Raw genomic sequence first — 12,415 nt, 5'->3', positions numbered from 1 at the left:
TCAGAATTTCCCTGTCACTGTCAATATTTAATGCAAAGTGAAAATATACCAGGGTGCTCAGGAATGGCTAGGGAATTGAAGTAGGAAAACCCTAGTGCAGTATTCTGATAATTAATCACAGGCTCCCATGTGGGGTGGGAAGATTAAATATGATATTTCTCTTTAACATGGAGAAGGCAAGAATGCACTCTAAAGCATAATACTTTTTTCTAAAAATAAATTATATGACTAACACACTTAATACTATTACAACCTGTATATATCATTGTGAAGACTATTTTCACGCCATTACTGTAACTAAACTCAATTAGCTAACAGAGAAGCATCCTAGAGGTAATTCAGTTATTCTTTATAGAACTCTTTGAAAGACAGTTATGGATCTTTTTCCATTTTTGTTTCAATAAGGAGCTGACATGTCAAGCTAAGAATAATCTATAATTGAGCAAGATATATGATACTCTATTTTAATCCTCATTATCTTTTTAGAGGGTGAGCAATAATTGCAGATCTCACTTCTGCCTGATTTACTATTTTCAGTGCATTTTCCTCTTTGCAAAGTACAAGTCCTCATCAATATTCTAAAAGAAAATGAATGAGATTAAATCAGAAGTTTAAAACTACATATTTTTGCCCATTACCAAAATAGAAGAAATTGAAATAGATTCTGTTGTCAGTTAACGTCAACTTTTGGTAATAATAGAGTTGAAGAAATGAAGGCACTTCCAACACACATTAGTTAGTGCCATTGAGGTAGTGGCTGCCAACCAGCAAGCAAAGACAGTGACAAGGATTTCCTGCTAACCTTCAGAGTCAAGCAAGCACCAGAGACAGGCAAAATTTCAGCAACAGCACAGCATTTAAGTAAAAAATGGCATTAATACATGAGTTTATATGGTGCAAAACATAAAAAGAGGACTGCATGCACAGATTTTTTTTATCACGTGCATTTTTTGTGAACTTTTTGAAGGCCCCTCATATTTCTGAAATTTGTAATCTCAGAGCCTCTCTACTAACCAATCAGAGTCTATGCTCAATCAGAGCCTCTCTACTAACCAATCAGAGTCTCTCCAGTAAGCACTCTTTCATTTGATCTCACAATTTTCTATATTTACCTCATCTTGGGGGCTCGATTGTACCGCAATAACTCAACATTCCGCGAGGCTGACCCACAGGGAGGGTACAGGTTGGAGTCTAGAGAAATCCCGCAATACACTGGGCATGCACAGCCATGACCTGGGGCTGACTAAGGCCAATGCTGGATCATGACATTAAGAGCTTGTTGGGGGCTACCTATCTCTCCTACTCTCACTCTTTCTTTCTCTGTCTTTCCCACTCGTAGAATAAAAGAAAGAGATGAACTCTTAAAAAAAAAAATGAATTCATCTTTCCACTCATAGATTTGGGTTTTTCTAATCAGTCTCCACTTAGTTGCCCATGGCAATATTTTAGAACAAGCAAAGTAATCTTGCCTTTCCCTATTTAAAATCTTTCTGTGGTGAGTCAGCCAGTGCATGGTGATTAAGGTAGTTGGATTTCACATGGCTCACTGTGAGGTTCGACGGTCAGACCTTGCCGCTTGAAAAATGCTGAGCATGAGTGCATGTGTGCCTAAAATCCTAAAAGGAGAATGGAGAAGAGATTGAGATGTAACCGTTCTCCATGTGGGGATGTGTGGATGCTTTCTCAGTTTCCCACTCCTTTTTTTTTTTTTCTTTTTTTCTTGCCAGACAGACAGAGAGAGACAGAGAGACAGAAAGTGAGAAATCACCCCCCAGGGGGGATGGCCACACTGCAATTCCTTCTCCTCCATTCTCCTCTCGGGATCTTGGGCACGCATGCAGACGTGCCCGGCGTGAGTTTAAGCCACCAGGTCTGGGACTCGAACTGTGGCCAACTACGTGGGAGTCCAGTGACATAGCCATTACACTAACTGCTGGTCCCAAGTTTCCCACTCTTTCTTGGTCATTCTCTGATAAGTGTACACATCCTCAATTAAAAAAAAAAAAAAAAGCAGCTTCCAGATATATTCCTAATCAATTCCAAACACCATAGCCTAGTACACAATGAAGTTTCAAATCTTGCTATACTGCTTATCTGTGCAAAACTCTCTATCTAGAAATAACTTCATACCCAGCTCTCTATTCCTCATCCCTCCTTGAACCCCGGTTCTCTTCCCAAGAGTCACCTTCTCCGTGTTAATGAGCCTATTCGGTATTTCTCCTGCTTTTCAATTGCACATCTCACAGTGCTTGCTTTCCCATGTTTTGTGGAAGCCAATCTGACACCTCCATGCATTCAGGAAATTTCAGTTCACTCTAGAGTCAAGTACTCCTGTGCTGCTTCGAGATTAATTTTAGTATTCCCTTCATAAAACTTTCCAGTTCTGTAGCCACATACCAAAACCTCTGCAGGTTTAAGACTTGCTAAGGTGGAAATGCTTCACTTCTAAAATAATCTCCACTAGCTTTGCACATTCATAATAAATACAGGAGCAAAAACATTCAACATCAGGTGGGGTTTTCTTTTCTTTCTTTTGAAAAATGTCACAAATCTGCTATCATCTTGTGAAGAAGTGCTGTCATCTAAGAGTCCATGGAGTGTAACAGCAGGCTGAAGACAGAATTAGCACAACACTGCAAATTTTCATTGTGCTAGTTCTGGAAAATGGGATGATGTGGCTTCCTACTATCATATCTTTATTGTCATTATTGTTCTTGTCAGCCCTTTGAAATTGAAAAAACTTATCCAGGCTTAAAAGATAAACAAGCAATATGATTTTTCTTATCTAAGGATAATCTGACTTGTTATCTGTATGTAAACATGCCATGGAGCTTCTGCCCATGTCAACATAACAAAATTTGCCTTTTTCTTTGTAGACTAATCATCAAAGTAATCACACTCCCTTGTGGATCAAGCATTTGCCAGTAAATTTTTCCCTCCCAAACAGATCACCTTAGTAGCACCCATTAGCAACGAGAATATTTCTAAAGAAACAGATTGCACAATTTGTAAAAATAAGAATGCCACTCAACTGGCAGTGTGGCCACAATAGAGAACAATGACATGTATTTAAAAGAAACACGTGTTGGACAACCTTGTAGCCTGGATATTAAGGGAGTAGGATCCTACATGACTGCTTTTCAAATTTTGGTGCTAGTGGCTTTAAAGTCATACCAGCACATTGTATGCATGCCCCAAATCCCATCAGGATGGAAAAATCGAGGAGAAGGGATTGAAACATGACCACACCCCACTGGGGGATTGCATTCCTCCTTTCTCTGTCTCTCTCTCCCTCTCTCTGAAAAGCACATGTGCCCTCTGGCAATTAAAGAAGAAGAAAAGTAAAGAAAGAAAGACTGGATTTTACTTTGTGGTTAAATCACACAGATTTGCTGATCATTCCTAATTGCACTTTCTTCAGATAAGAACTGAAAGATGCTGTTTGATGTAACAGTTGCTGGATATGCCTGCAATATTTAATATGGCACCAGAATGACAGCTCCACAAGACATATTGTTAGTAGGCAATTTAATTTAATTTAAGATTTTTCAGAACACTTATAGCCTCACGCTAACAGCTAAATCTGCTTTGTGTTCAGGTTCGCAATAACACAAAGTCTAGCCTATACCACAGATGCATCGCCTGGGAACATGCTGGAAATACAGAATATCAATCAGGCTCCAGCCTAGACCAAGACATCAAAATATGCATTGAGGGGCCAATAGGTAGAATAGCGGTTAAGATGCTGAATTCCCACATGATGACCACGGTTTGAGTCCTGGACCTGGTGGCTAATCATGCCAGGCTCATGAGTGTATGTGCCCAGCATCTCAGGAGAACAGAGAAGGGATTGTGACATAGCCATCATGGGACAACTTTCCCTCTGTCTTTTTCCGGCAAGCTTGTGCACCCTATGGCAAAAACCTTAAATAAAAAAAATAATAATGACTGGGGGTGGCAGTGGGGGCCAGCAGTTAGCGTAATGGCTATGTCGCTGGACTCCCATGTAGTTGACCGTGGTTCATGTCCCGGACCTGGTGGCTTAAAACTCATGCCGAGTGCGAGTGCGTGCATGCCCAAGATCCCGAGAGCAGAATGGAGGAAAAGGGATTGTGGCATGGCCATTCCCCCTGGGGGGTGATTTCTCGCTTTCTGTCTCTCTGTCTCTCTCTGTCTGTCTGGCAAGCACACACACCCTATAGCAAAAACCTCTCCAAAAAAAATTTTTTTTTTATAAAGGAATGCATTGATTAAAAGGAGATTTATAAGTATTTGTAAGCATGTTAAAGTTTTGGAGTACCAGCCTGGCTCACAATTCCTAGGTCAGTTTGGATTGTGAAATTATATTTATATGATCCATCAGCCCTAGTTTTTAAACTTTATTTATTTATTATTTATTTACTTATTTCTTCCATGAACAAAAACGATAGAGACAGGTAGACAGAGAAACAAGATCCCCGTGCTGTGACCCACCCCCAGCCTCAGCCAGCCCTGGGTCATGGGCATGTGCATACCTGGTGTACTCAGGGAGGTCTCTGGATATGAATCCGGAACCATCTATATGGGTTTGCCTTACAGAGTATCATAAATTAACCACTGCACGTCTGCTCAGCTTCCCAAAGCCCTATTTATAAAACTTCCCTTCTTCAGGTCATCCACAAACTTTGGAAGCCAGGCAAAAGTCACAGTCTATTGTCCCTTTCATAAACACTTTCATTGTCAAGAGAGGATAGTGAATAGTGGTGAAAACATATATTGGGTTAGTGTGGCACAAAGGAATTTGGGATTCTTTCTGAAAAGTGAAAACCTATGTATTATCACACTACTCTTTAGGCAATGACTGAACCTGGGCCTTATGAACATCTGCGAGCCTTGGTGAGCACTGGCAAGGCCCTGTCCATGCCATGAGGTGCTACCAGAAGGGCTCGACAACAGAGAAAGAGGTGATGATCCCTTGCCCTGATGCTTATGCTTATGTCTCTGGAGTCCTGGGATTTAGTTAAGGCTGCTCAAACAGAGCCAGATCATGAATGGATTCTAACCTTATGTGAAAGTTCTGTAAGCCTTTATTTCTCAAAATGATGACAAAAAGTATCAAGTTAGTGTTTGTTTTCTGACACCTTATTTTTAATACCTACAACTGTAGAAGGCACTTTTCTTCTTACCTAAGTGTTCATATTTTCACATGAACAGAGGAAATACAAGAAAAAAGTCTTGAGCTGACCCTATGGCCTTGTGGTTATGGAAGCTGGATCCTGCATGGCTGACCACGTGGTTCAAATCACATTCCTGACAGCTTGCAACAAAACACACAAGGACGTGTGTGTGTGTGTGCAGGTGCACGCACGCTCAAAATCCAGACAGGATAGAGACACTGAGAAGGGATTGCAGCAGGACGACCCCGGTTGGGGAGTGCTTTCTCCTTCTCCCCATCTCTCTCTAGCAAGCGCACACACTCTCTGATAAGATTTTTTTTTAAAAAGTCCCACATAAATTGACATTCAGATTAACAGTGACATTTGCCATCTGTTAGGTCCTTGCTTATTCAACAAGAAATATAGCTGGCTTCAAAACACCTTTGCACCATCATGGGAAGAATGTTTAAAAAAGAACACAATAACAACAATGACAAAATGTAAATTGGAAGAGTTTTTTAATTAGAACACCAAGTTTTACAGTCCTTCCATTATCTGTTCTGTGAAGAGCCAGAAAAAATACTGTCACCAAATACCAAGTTAAGAGAATAAGTCTTTGTTTATTTCAAGATGAATGTGTGCCAAAATAATAAATGTGTTATTGTCTTCCTTAGGTTTGGGGTTTTATTTTGTTTTTAGTGAAAGTACTATATAAAGTCTAGACAATGGAATAAATGAGAAGACCATGCACAAGAATACCATGACGGGGGGAGGGGTTAGTCTCACTGAGATACAAATGATTTCAACATCCCCAGACCCTTTTGTAGCCAGTGATGCTGGTCCAAGTAATTTTGATCCCTGATATTAACTCTGAAAGCATCTAAAGAAAAAAAAAATACAATTTATGCTCAATGCTTCTACGAAGTTCTATTAGCCAAAATATTTTTTTCTAAAAGATGAAAAAGCTCTTATCATAAGGCTCATCATCAAGTAGTCACCTCATAACTATTTGGTTCCTTTCTTTCTGATTTCTTTTTCTTTTTCTTTCTTTTTTTTTTTTTTTTTTTTTTTTGGAGAGGTTTTTGCTATAGGGTGCAAACGCTCTCCAGAAAGACAGAGAGAGACAGAGAGATAGTAATTGAGAAATCACCCCCAGGGGGGGATGGCCATACCACAATCCCTTCTCCTCCATTCTCCTCTCGGGATCTTGGGCACGCACGCACATGTGCCTGATGTGAATTTAAGCCACCGGGTCCAGGACTCAAACCGCAGTCAACTACATGGGAGTCCAGCAACATAGCCATTATGCTAACTGCTGGTCCCCTTTTCTTTCTTATTTCTATCTAAATCAGGCAAAAGTGTTTTCCCCAAAAAAGATGCAGTAGTGTTCAAAAATACTATTTCAGAGTCATAATAGGAAAAACTTCCCAGAAGAGGAAATTATCTAGCAACTTTGGCGCCAAGAGTGACTAGGTAGACTTTAGCTCCCCAATCACCTCCACTGAACCACTGAACCCTATCAAAATCAATGTGTCTCAAAGTAAAGGTTGTGTTCTTAGTATGAAACTCTAGCTTCCAGATTTGTCTCCTTTCTGCTAGATTAAAACTGTGAAGGTATTCTTATGTAAATACTTAGAGCTGTCACTATTCAAAATTATTACATAGTGCAAGTGCCATTTTTCTACAAGATTAACTTTTTTTATTGTTGTTATTGTGCTCTATTTACAAATGAGGTAATATTTAAGACCTGCAATGCTATTTCTAAGGAGACAAGAAATTCAGATTACCTGTGAGGCCTCTGAGAAATGCTAAAATCTGCCCAACATGTGCCCTCCACAAACTTCTGTACTCGCCAAACCACTCTCCAAACTTCCTCCTCCCTCCACTTCACAGCTCCAACTAAGGATAACTTATCATCACAGAATGATCAACGGTCCCACTTTGTCCACAACTGTCCCGTTTTCAGAACTGGAAATCTTATATTCCAGGACAACCTTCAGCTCTGGGCAAACAGAAATACCCCGCAAGACCCCTCAATATGCTATGCCACCTCTCAGCTCAGTCATTGCTGATGCAATTCACTTTCCTTTTCTTTATTTCCCCCCCTGGAGTGTGTCTGTACTTGCCAAAGAGAATGAGAGAGGAAAAGGGAAAAGTAAGAAAGATGCCCTAGGGGGCCTGGTCACACAGCAATCCATTCTCCTCCATTTTTCTTTTGGGATTTCAAAATGCATCTACCACACACATCTGGCGTGATTTTCAAGCTACCAGTTCTGGGACTTGAACCACGGTCAGTCATGTGAGAGTCCAGTGCCTTAACCACTGCATCACCTGCTGGTCTCTGAGGTGATTTTTAGCAATCTAATAGAAGATAAAACATATACCAACTTTATTATGGCAAGATTATTCATTATTAAGTAATAAAATATGGATATTTGGTCTTTGAATCCTTAGTGAATCACCAGAACTCAACATGCACATACTTTTAAATGTTTTTTTTTTTTTTGAGAGGTTTTTGCTATAGGGCGTGTTTGTTCGCCAGACAGACAGAGAGAGACAGAGAGACAGAAAGCGAACCGCTCTGTTGGTCATGCGGAATCCAGCTGCCTTAACCTCCATGCCACCTGCTGACCCCCAGTTTGTTTTTCCAGGAATGTCATTCATTCTCTCTTCCCACCAGCTCAAAGCCTCTCAATCTGCCAAACCCCTGCCTAAATGCCCCTTCCTAAGCAAAGCCTTTTGGGCAACACCCACCTTCCCCAACTCGCCAACAATACTGATCATGCTCCTCCACGTCACAACATGGCCTGTTTTTTTGTAAATGTCGTGTGGTAGCAGGATGATTTGATTATGAGGTTTAGACCCTCTTACACAATAAATTCCTCGAGAGCAGATGCTGTTATTGTTCCTTCACTGTCAACACCACACCAAGCCTGTGTTGTTGTGTTTCATGAGTAAATACACAAATGAGTGATTAAATAGTTTTGCTATTAGACTTTAGTGATGGATCGGACTTTCACAAAAAAGTCCACATCCAAATTGAGATGAGAGGTTCATTTACGTATATGCCGATGTTGGCCACCTTATAAGAAATATGCTCATTAATACATTTCGGTTTCTCAGACTATTTATCTACCTCGATCTGGGTGTTGTTGTCCTGCCCATCATCCAGCAGCAGGTCTGTGAAGCCTCGGGGATCCCCAGAGTCCTGGCCCATGCTGGCTCGGTTAGTGTCTACGGCCTTGAGAGAGTCCAAGTTCCTTCTCCACCTGTGGCTGTACATGTGCGAGTCCACTTCCACCTCCTCTTCTGTGTGAGGGAAGGCCTGGGCAACTTCATACTGCCAATCTGTTTGAAAAGAAGCAGATTGGGTCACTTGTTATGAATCCTATGTGAGGGTATTTTCTAAAGCAAAGGAATAATTGCTACTCATGAGAATAGGAAAGGAACTTCTCACAGCAAAATCTGTTTACATGTAATATTTGGAGCTGGCAGGAACCTCTCTGAGCGGAAGGCAGATATACCTAAAGTTGTGACAACGGTTAATGTCAGATTTCACAGAGTTCCTAAAACAGATGTGCAGCCCTGAAGCAATGCAGTTTTATTCCCTTCCCTCACCCGCTCCACACAGACACACACACACTTCATAAATAGCCTGGCTCTTCTGAGAAAGCAAGCTAGAATCCACACAAAGGAATGAAACCAAGTGATTTTTGACTTTTCAAAAAACACAAGTCAGACATGATTCATTTGCAAGTTTATTTCACGTGAATTATACTGGACAGCAAAGAGACTTCCATGTGTAGAAATGGGTTAAATAGCACATGGAATTTTCTTTGAGTAAATTGTGAGCCTATGTTGTGGCTTACTGGGCAGACTTGGTACACTGCCTAACTCATTTAATAAGCCACCCCCTCAGGAACCATCCCCGACGTGCTTGCTCATTTGTATGGTTCTCACCTTGGAATCTTGTCAGGGTGAGAGAAGATGGCAGTGACAGGCACTCACAGGAATGAATGGGGAGACAGGGAGATCAAATCATAAAGGTATTTTAAAGCCATCTGCAGGGACTGGCCTTGCTGACCCTGCTCATCCGGCTGCTACAGGAGGGAAAATTAGATTTAATCATTACTCCTAGTCTTTCATTTCAGCAGGTCAGCAGGGAAGGTGCACCGCCAGGATTGGAAATTCAGTTTCTGCTCAAGAAGAACAGCCTTCTTCTACCCACCCATTACCAAGAAATATGAATTGACAGCTTTTATAACTGGCGGGATATAGGTTAAAAAGGGCTAGGAGAGCAGGGCGTAATTATAGCTGTGGTATTCCCCTCAAGTCAGGAACATTCCAAGAAACAAAGTGTGTTTAATGCAGCTCATACCGCCACGGAATCAGCTACTTGGATAACTAACTTACAGCAACCATTTCCGGCGATCGACATGACGGTCTAACATGGCTCCTTTTCAACTCAGAAAGATGCTAATGATGCTTTTAGACAGAGATGATGTTCTTTGGTTTCACAGTGAACTTGAAACATCTCTTACTGCCTGATGCCAGAGAGAAATACTACCACAGCATCTGCAACCTGGAAATTTCTATGGACTTACAGAATATTAGAGCTTTAAAGGATCACAGAGACCAAAATAGCTAAAACTCCACAGGGAAAAAACCCATGAACCAGAAAAATGTGTCACTGGGCCCAAGTCATTGAATTGTTGAAGGCAAAAGAACTCCCAAACATAATGGGTTGAGTGTGGTCCTCTTCCACCCTCACATTATACGTGTTTAATAAACATGTCTAATCAGCACTGTCATGATCGCTGTAAGAAACGTTTCTTCTTTAACATGGTTGTCCCTACTGGTCACTGTAGAGTCCTCAGTAAAATGCTTACTGACTGACTGAGTGAAGGAATGACAATCTATTTGGAGTAAGAATCGTTAAGATCTGGCAGAATTAAGTAATAGAAAAACTACTATTCAAGGATTCAGGAACACTGAGCTGGAATTCTTTCTGTTCTGTTCTCTGGTTATAGGATCCAGTGTAATTTATAAAACTCTCTGTCCTTTAGTTACCCCATATTTTAAATGGGAATAAAAGGATCTGACTTGTAAAAGCAGACAGCTTTTCCTGAGGATGTGTCAGGTTCTAAGACCTATGACTCTCAGCAAAGCTACATAAAGCAATTTTATTTGCTTTATTTATATATTCTGCCTCATTACCAAAAATATATGAGGCAGTTTACAACAAAGGTAAGCAATAAAATTTTATAACAACCAGATAAGACCTCCAAGCAGACCATTTAGGTCAGCTTCAAAGATGTGCATTTGGTTTAGACTTGGGGTGACAGGTCTGAGCAAGTTATACCACCGACACGGCCGTGTGGATACAAACAGCCATGTAGGCATGACTACAGATCTGTACAAGATCCACGTAGACTGTTGGTCCAGATTTAAAAAATGGTAACAAACACGATGCAGTAAATGGATTAAATGGTCCCAGATAGAAAAATGGTATAAAAACCAAAACAAAACAAAAACCTATAAACAAAGAGAATAGTTTCAAACAGTGGCATGTCAGTCCTCCAAAATATAAATCAAGAAAAAATATACTGGGCAAGCCAGTGGCACGGTGGTTCGGGTGCCTGGATCCCACACAGTCAACTGCCTAGTTTGAGTCCTGGACACAACAGCTTGAAAAATATATCAGGAGTGTATGTTTGTGTATGACCAAAACTCCATAAGGGGGGAGAAATGGAGGAAAAGGAATTTTGGCCTCTTGAATACTTTCTCACTTTTCTTGTCCCTTTCTCTTTCTCTCTGGCAAGCACTCATGACCTTTAGCAAATTTTTAAGAAAGAGAAAAACAACCCTAAAACTTCAGAGAACTGGTCTTGTTTAAAATCTACACAGAATTCAAAGCAACTTTCTTTTTTAAATCGGTGTTTTTTCTTTTTCTTTATATTAATTGTACCTTTTTTAAAGATATTCATGACATAGGACAAAACAATACTTCTCACAATGCCCACGAGGCCCTGTACCTCACAGGAGCCCCTGTGGCCCTGGTACAGACTAGGGAGGAATCAAAATAACTAACATTGGAGAAGCCTTCCATGTCAGATTTTATTTCTCAACTCTCTCCACTCCTCATTCTCATTTTATTCTCTGCCTCCTTGCTCTAGAGAACAAATGAAAAGGAACTTCTAAACTGAGGAATGATAAAGTGCCTATTTCCCACTTAAATTGAACTCTGAGAAGTCTGATTCACGTGTGAAACGCTTGTTTTTGCAGTGAATGTTCAAACTCATCCTTGAGCAGAATTATGAGGGGACAGTCAGCTGAGCAGACAGGGAGGCCTCTTGTAATCTACCAAGGCCTGTGCCTCCTCTAGCACTCACCAGAGTAAGTCTCCGGACAGCTGTGGGTTGGGTTTCCTCCATGGCTTCGTCCTGTGCTAATAGGATTTTTCCTCTCTAGCTACTACAGCCATCCCTTGGCTTGATCCTGTCATCCACACTGGCTTCTAGAATCTGCTTCCGCACACTTGGAAAACTGATCACTTGCTCCTTCTAATAGGGTTTACAAAGAAGAAACAACTTCTCAGGATGGGCCTGAGGGGCTTTCTCAAGAAAAAATGTGTGATCTTTAGCACCAGGTCCTGCAAATATTTTTTTGGTTGCTCTATTAAGCCTAATTCTTTTTTTTTTCCTGGTTATGTTATGAATAAGCAAAACTACCCAGTTGTGCATAAAGGAAATGTTACTATATGTTCATGACACAGTAAGACATGGTTCATCAAAACCGAAGTATACAATTGGCTTTGATTTTGATCCTATTTCCAAATGATTTTTAGAGAAGATAAAACAAGTCGAAATGGCTGTTTTACAGAAATAAAGACAGGAAAACTGGAAAAATCACTGCCTGGCTATCTACATTATAAATTACCCCTCTGCATTTCATGGGCTTTTGAACTCATAAAAATATTTTAAATTATTCTTTAAATGACCAACAAAACTAATCATTTGGAAGCAATGTGAAAGGATATATGTAATATAATATTTCCCTTCCCAGCTGTAGAGAAAACAAAAGCAACAGGAGGGATCTTTGAATAGTCTGGTTGAACAGATTGCTTGCTTTCTATCCACTGTATATTAATTAAACCACCAATGGAAAACGTTCAAAGCTGATTTTCTCCAACATATTTGGCTGTAGCTGTGAATCAGAAAGCTCAGGGAAATAATACATATATATATATGTATATGTATGTGTATATATATATATATATA

General features: G+C 40.4%; 1 protein-coding gene across 1 annotated transcript in view; it reads right to left on the bottom strand.

The window, feature by feature from the left end:
• PLXDC2 (plexin domain containing 2) overlaps positions 1 to 12,415 on the bottom strand; it is a 520,858-nt gene that overhangs the window by 303,423 nt on the left and 205,020 nt on the right. Inside the window, exon 2 of the mRNA XM_006141612.3 lies at positions 8,272 to 8,483. Within this exon, the coding sequence (XP_006141674.1) occupies positions 8,272 to 8,483 (212 nt within the window). The remainder of the gene's footprint in view (positions 1 to 8,271; positions 8,484 to 12,415) is intronic.

The sequence above is a fragment of the Tupaia chinensis genome, unplaced genomic scaffold, assembly GCF_000334495.1.
Source record: "Tupaia chinensis unplaced genomic scaffold, TupChi_1.0 Scaffold000060_1, whole genome shotgun sequence".
NCBI classification, from domain to species: domain Eukaryota; kingdom Metazoa; phylum Chordata; class Mammalia; order Scandentia; family Tupaiidae; genus Tupaia; species Tupaia belangeri.
This window is presented reverse-complemented; position numbering and strand designations above follow the sequence as displayed.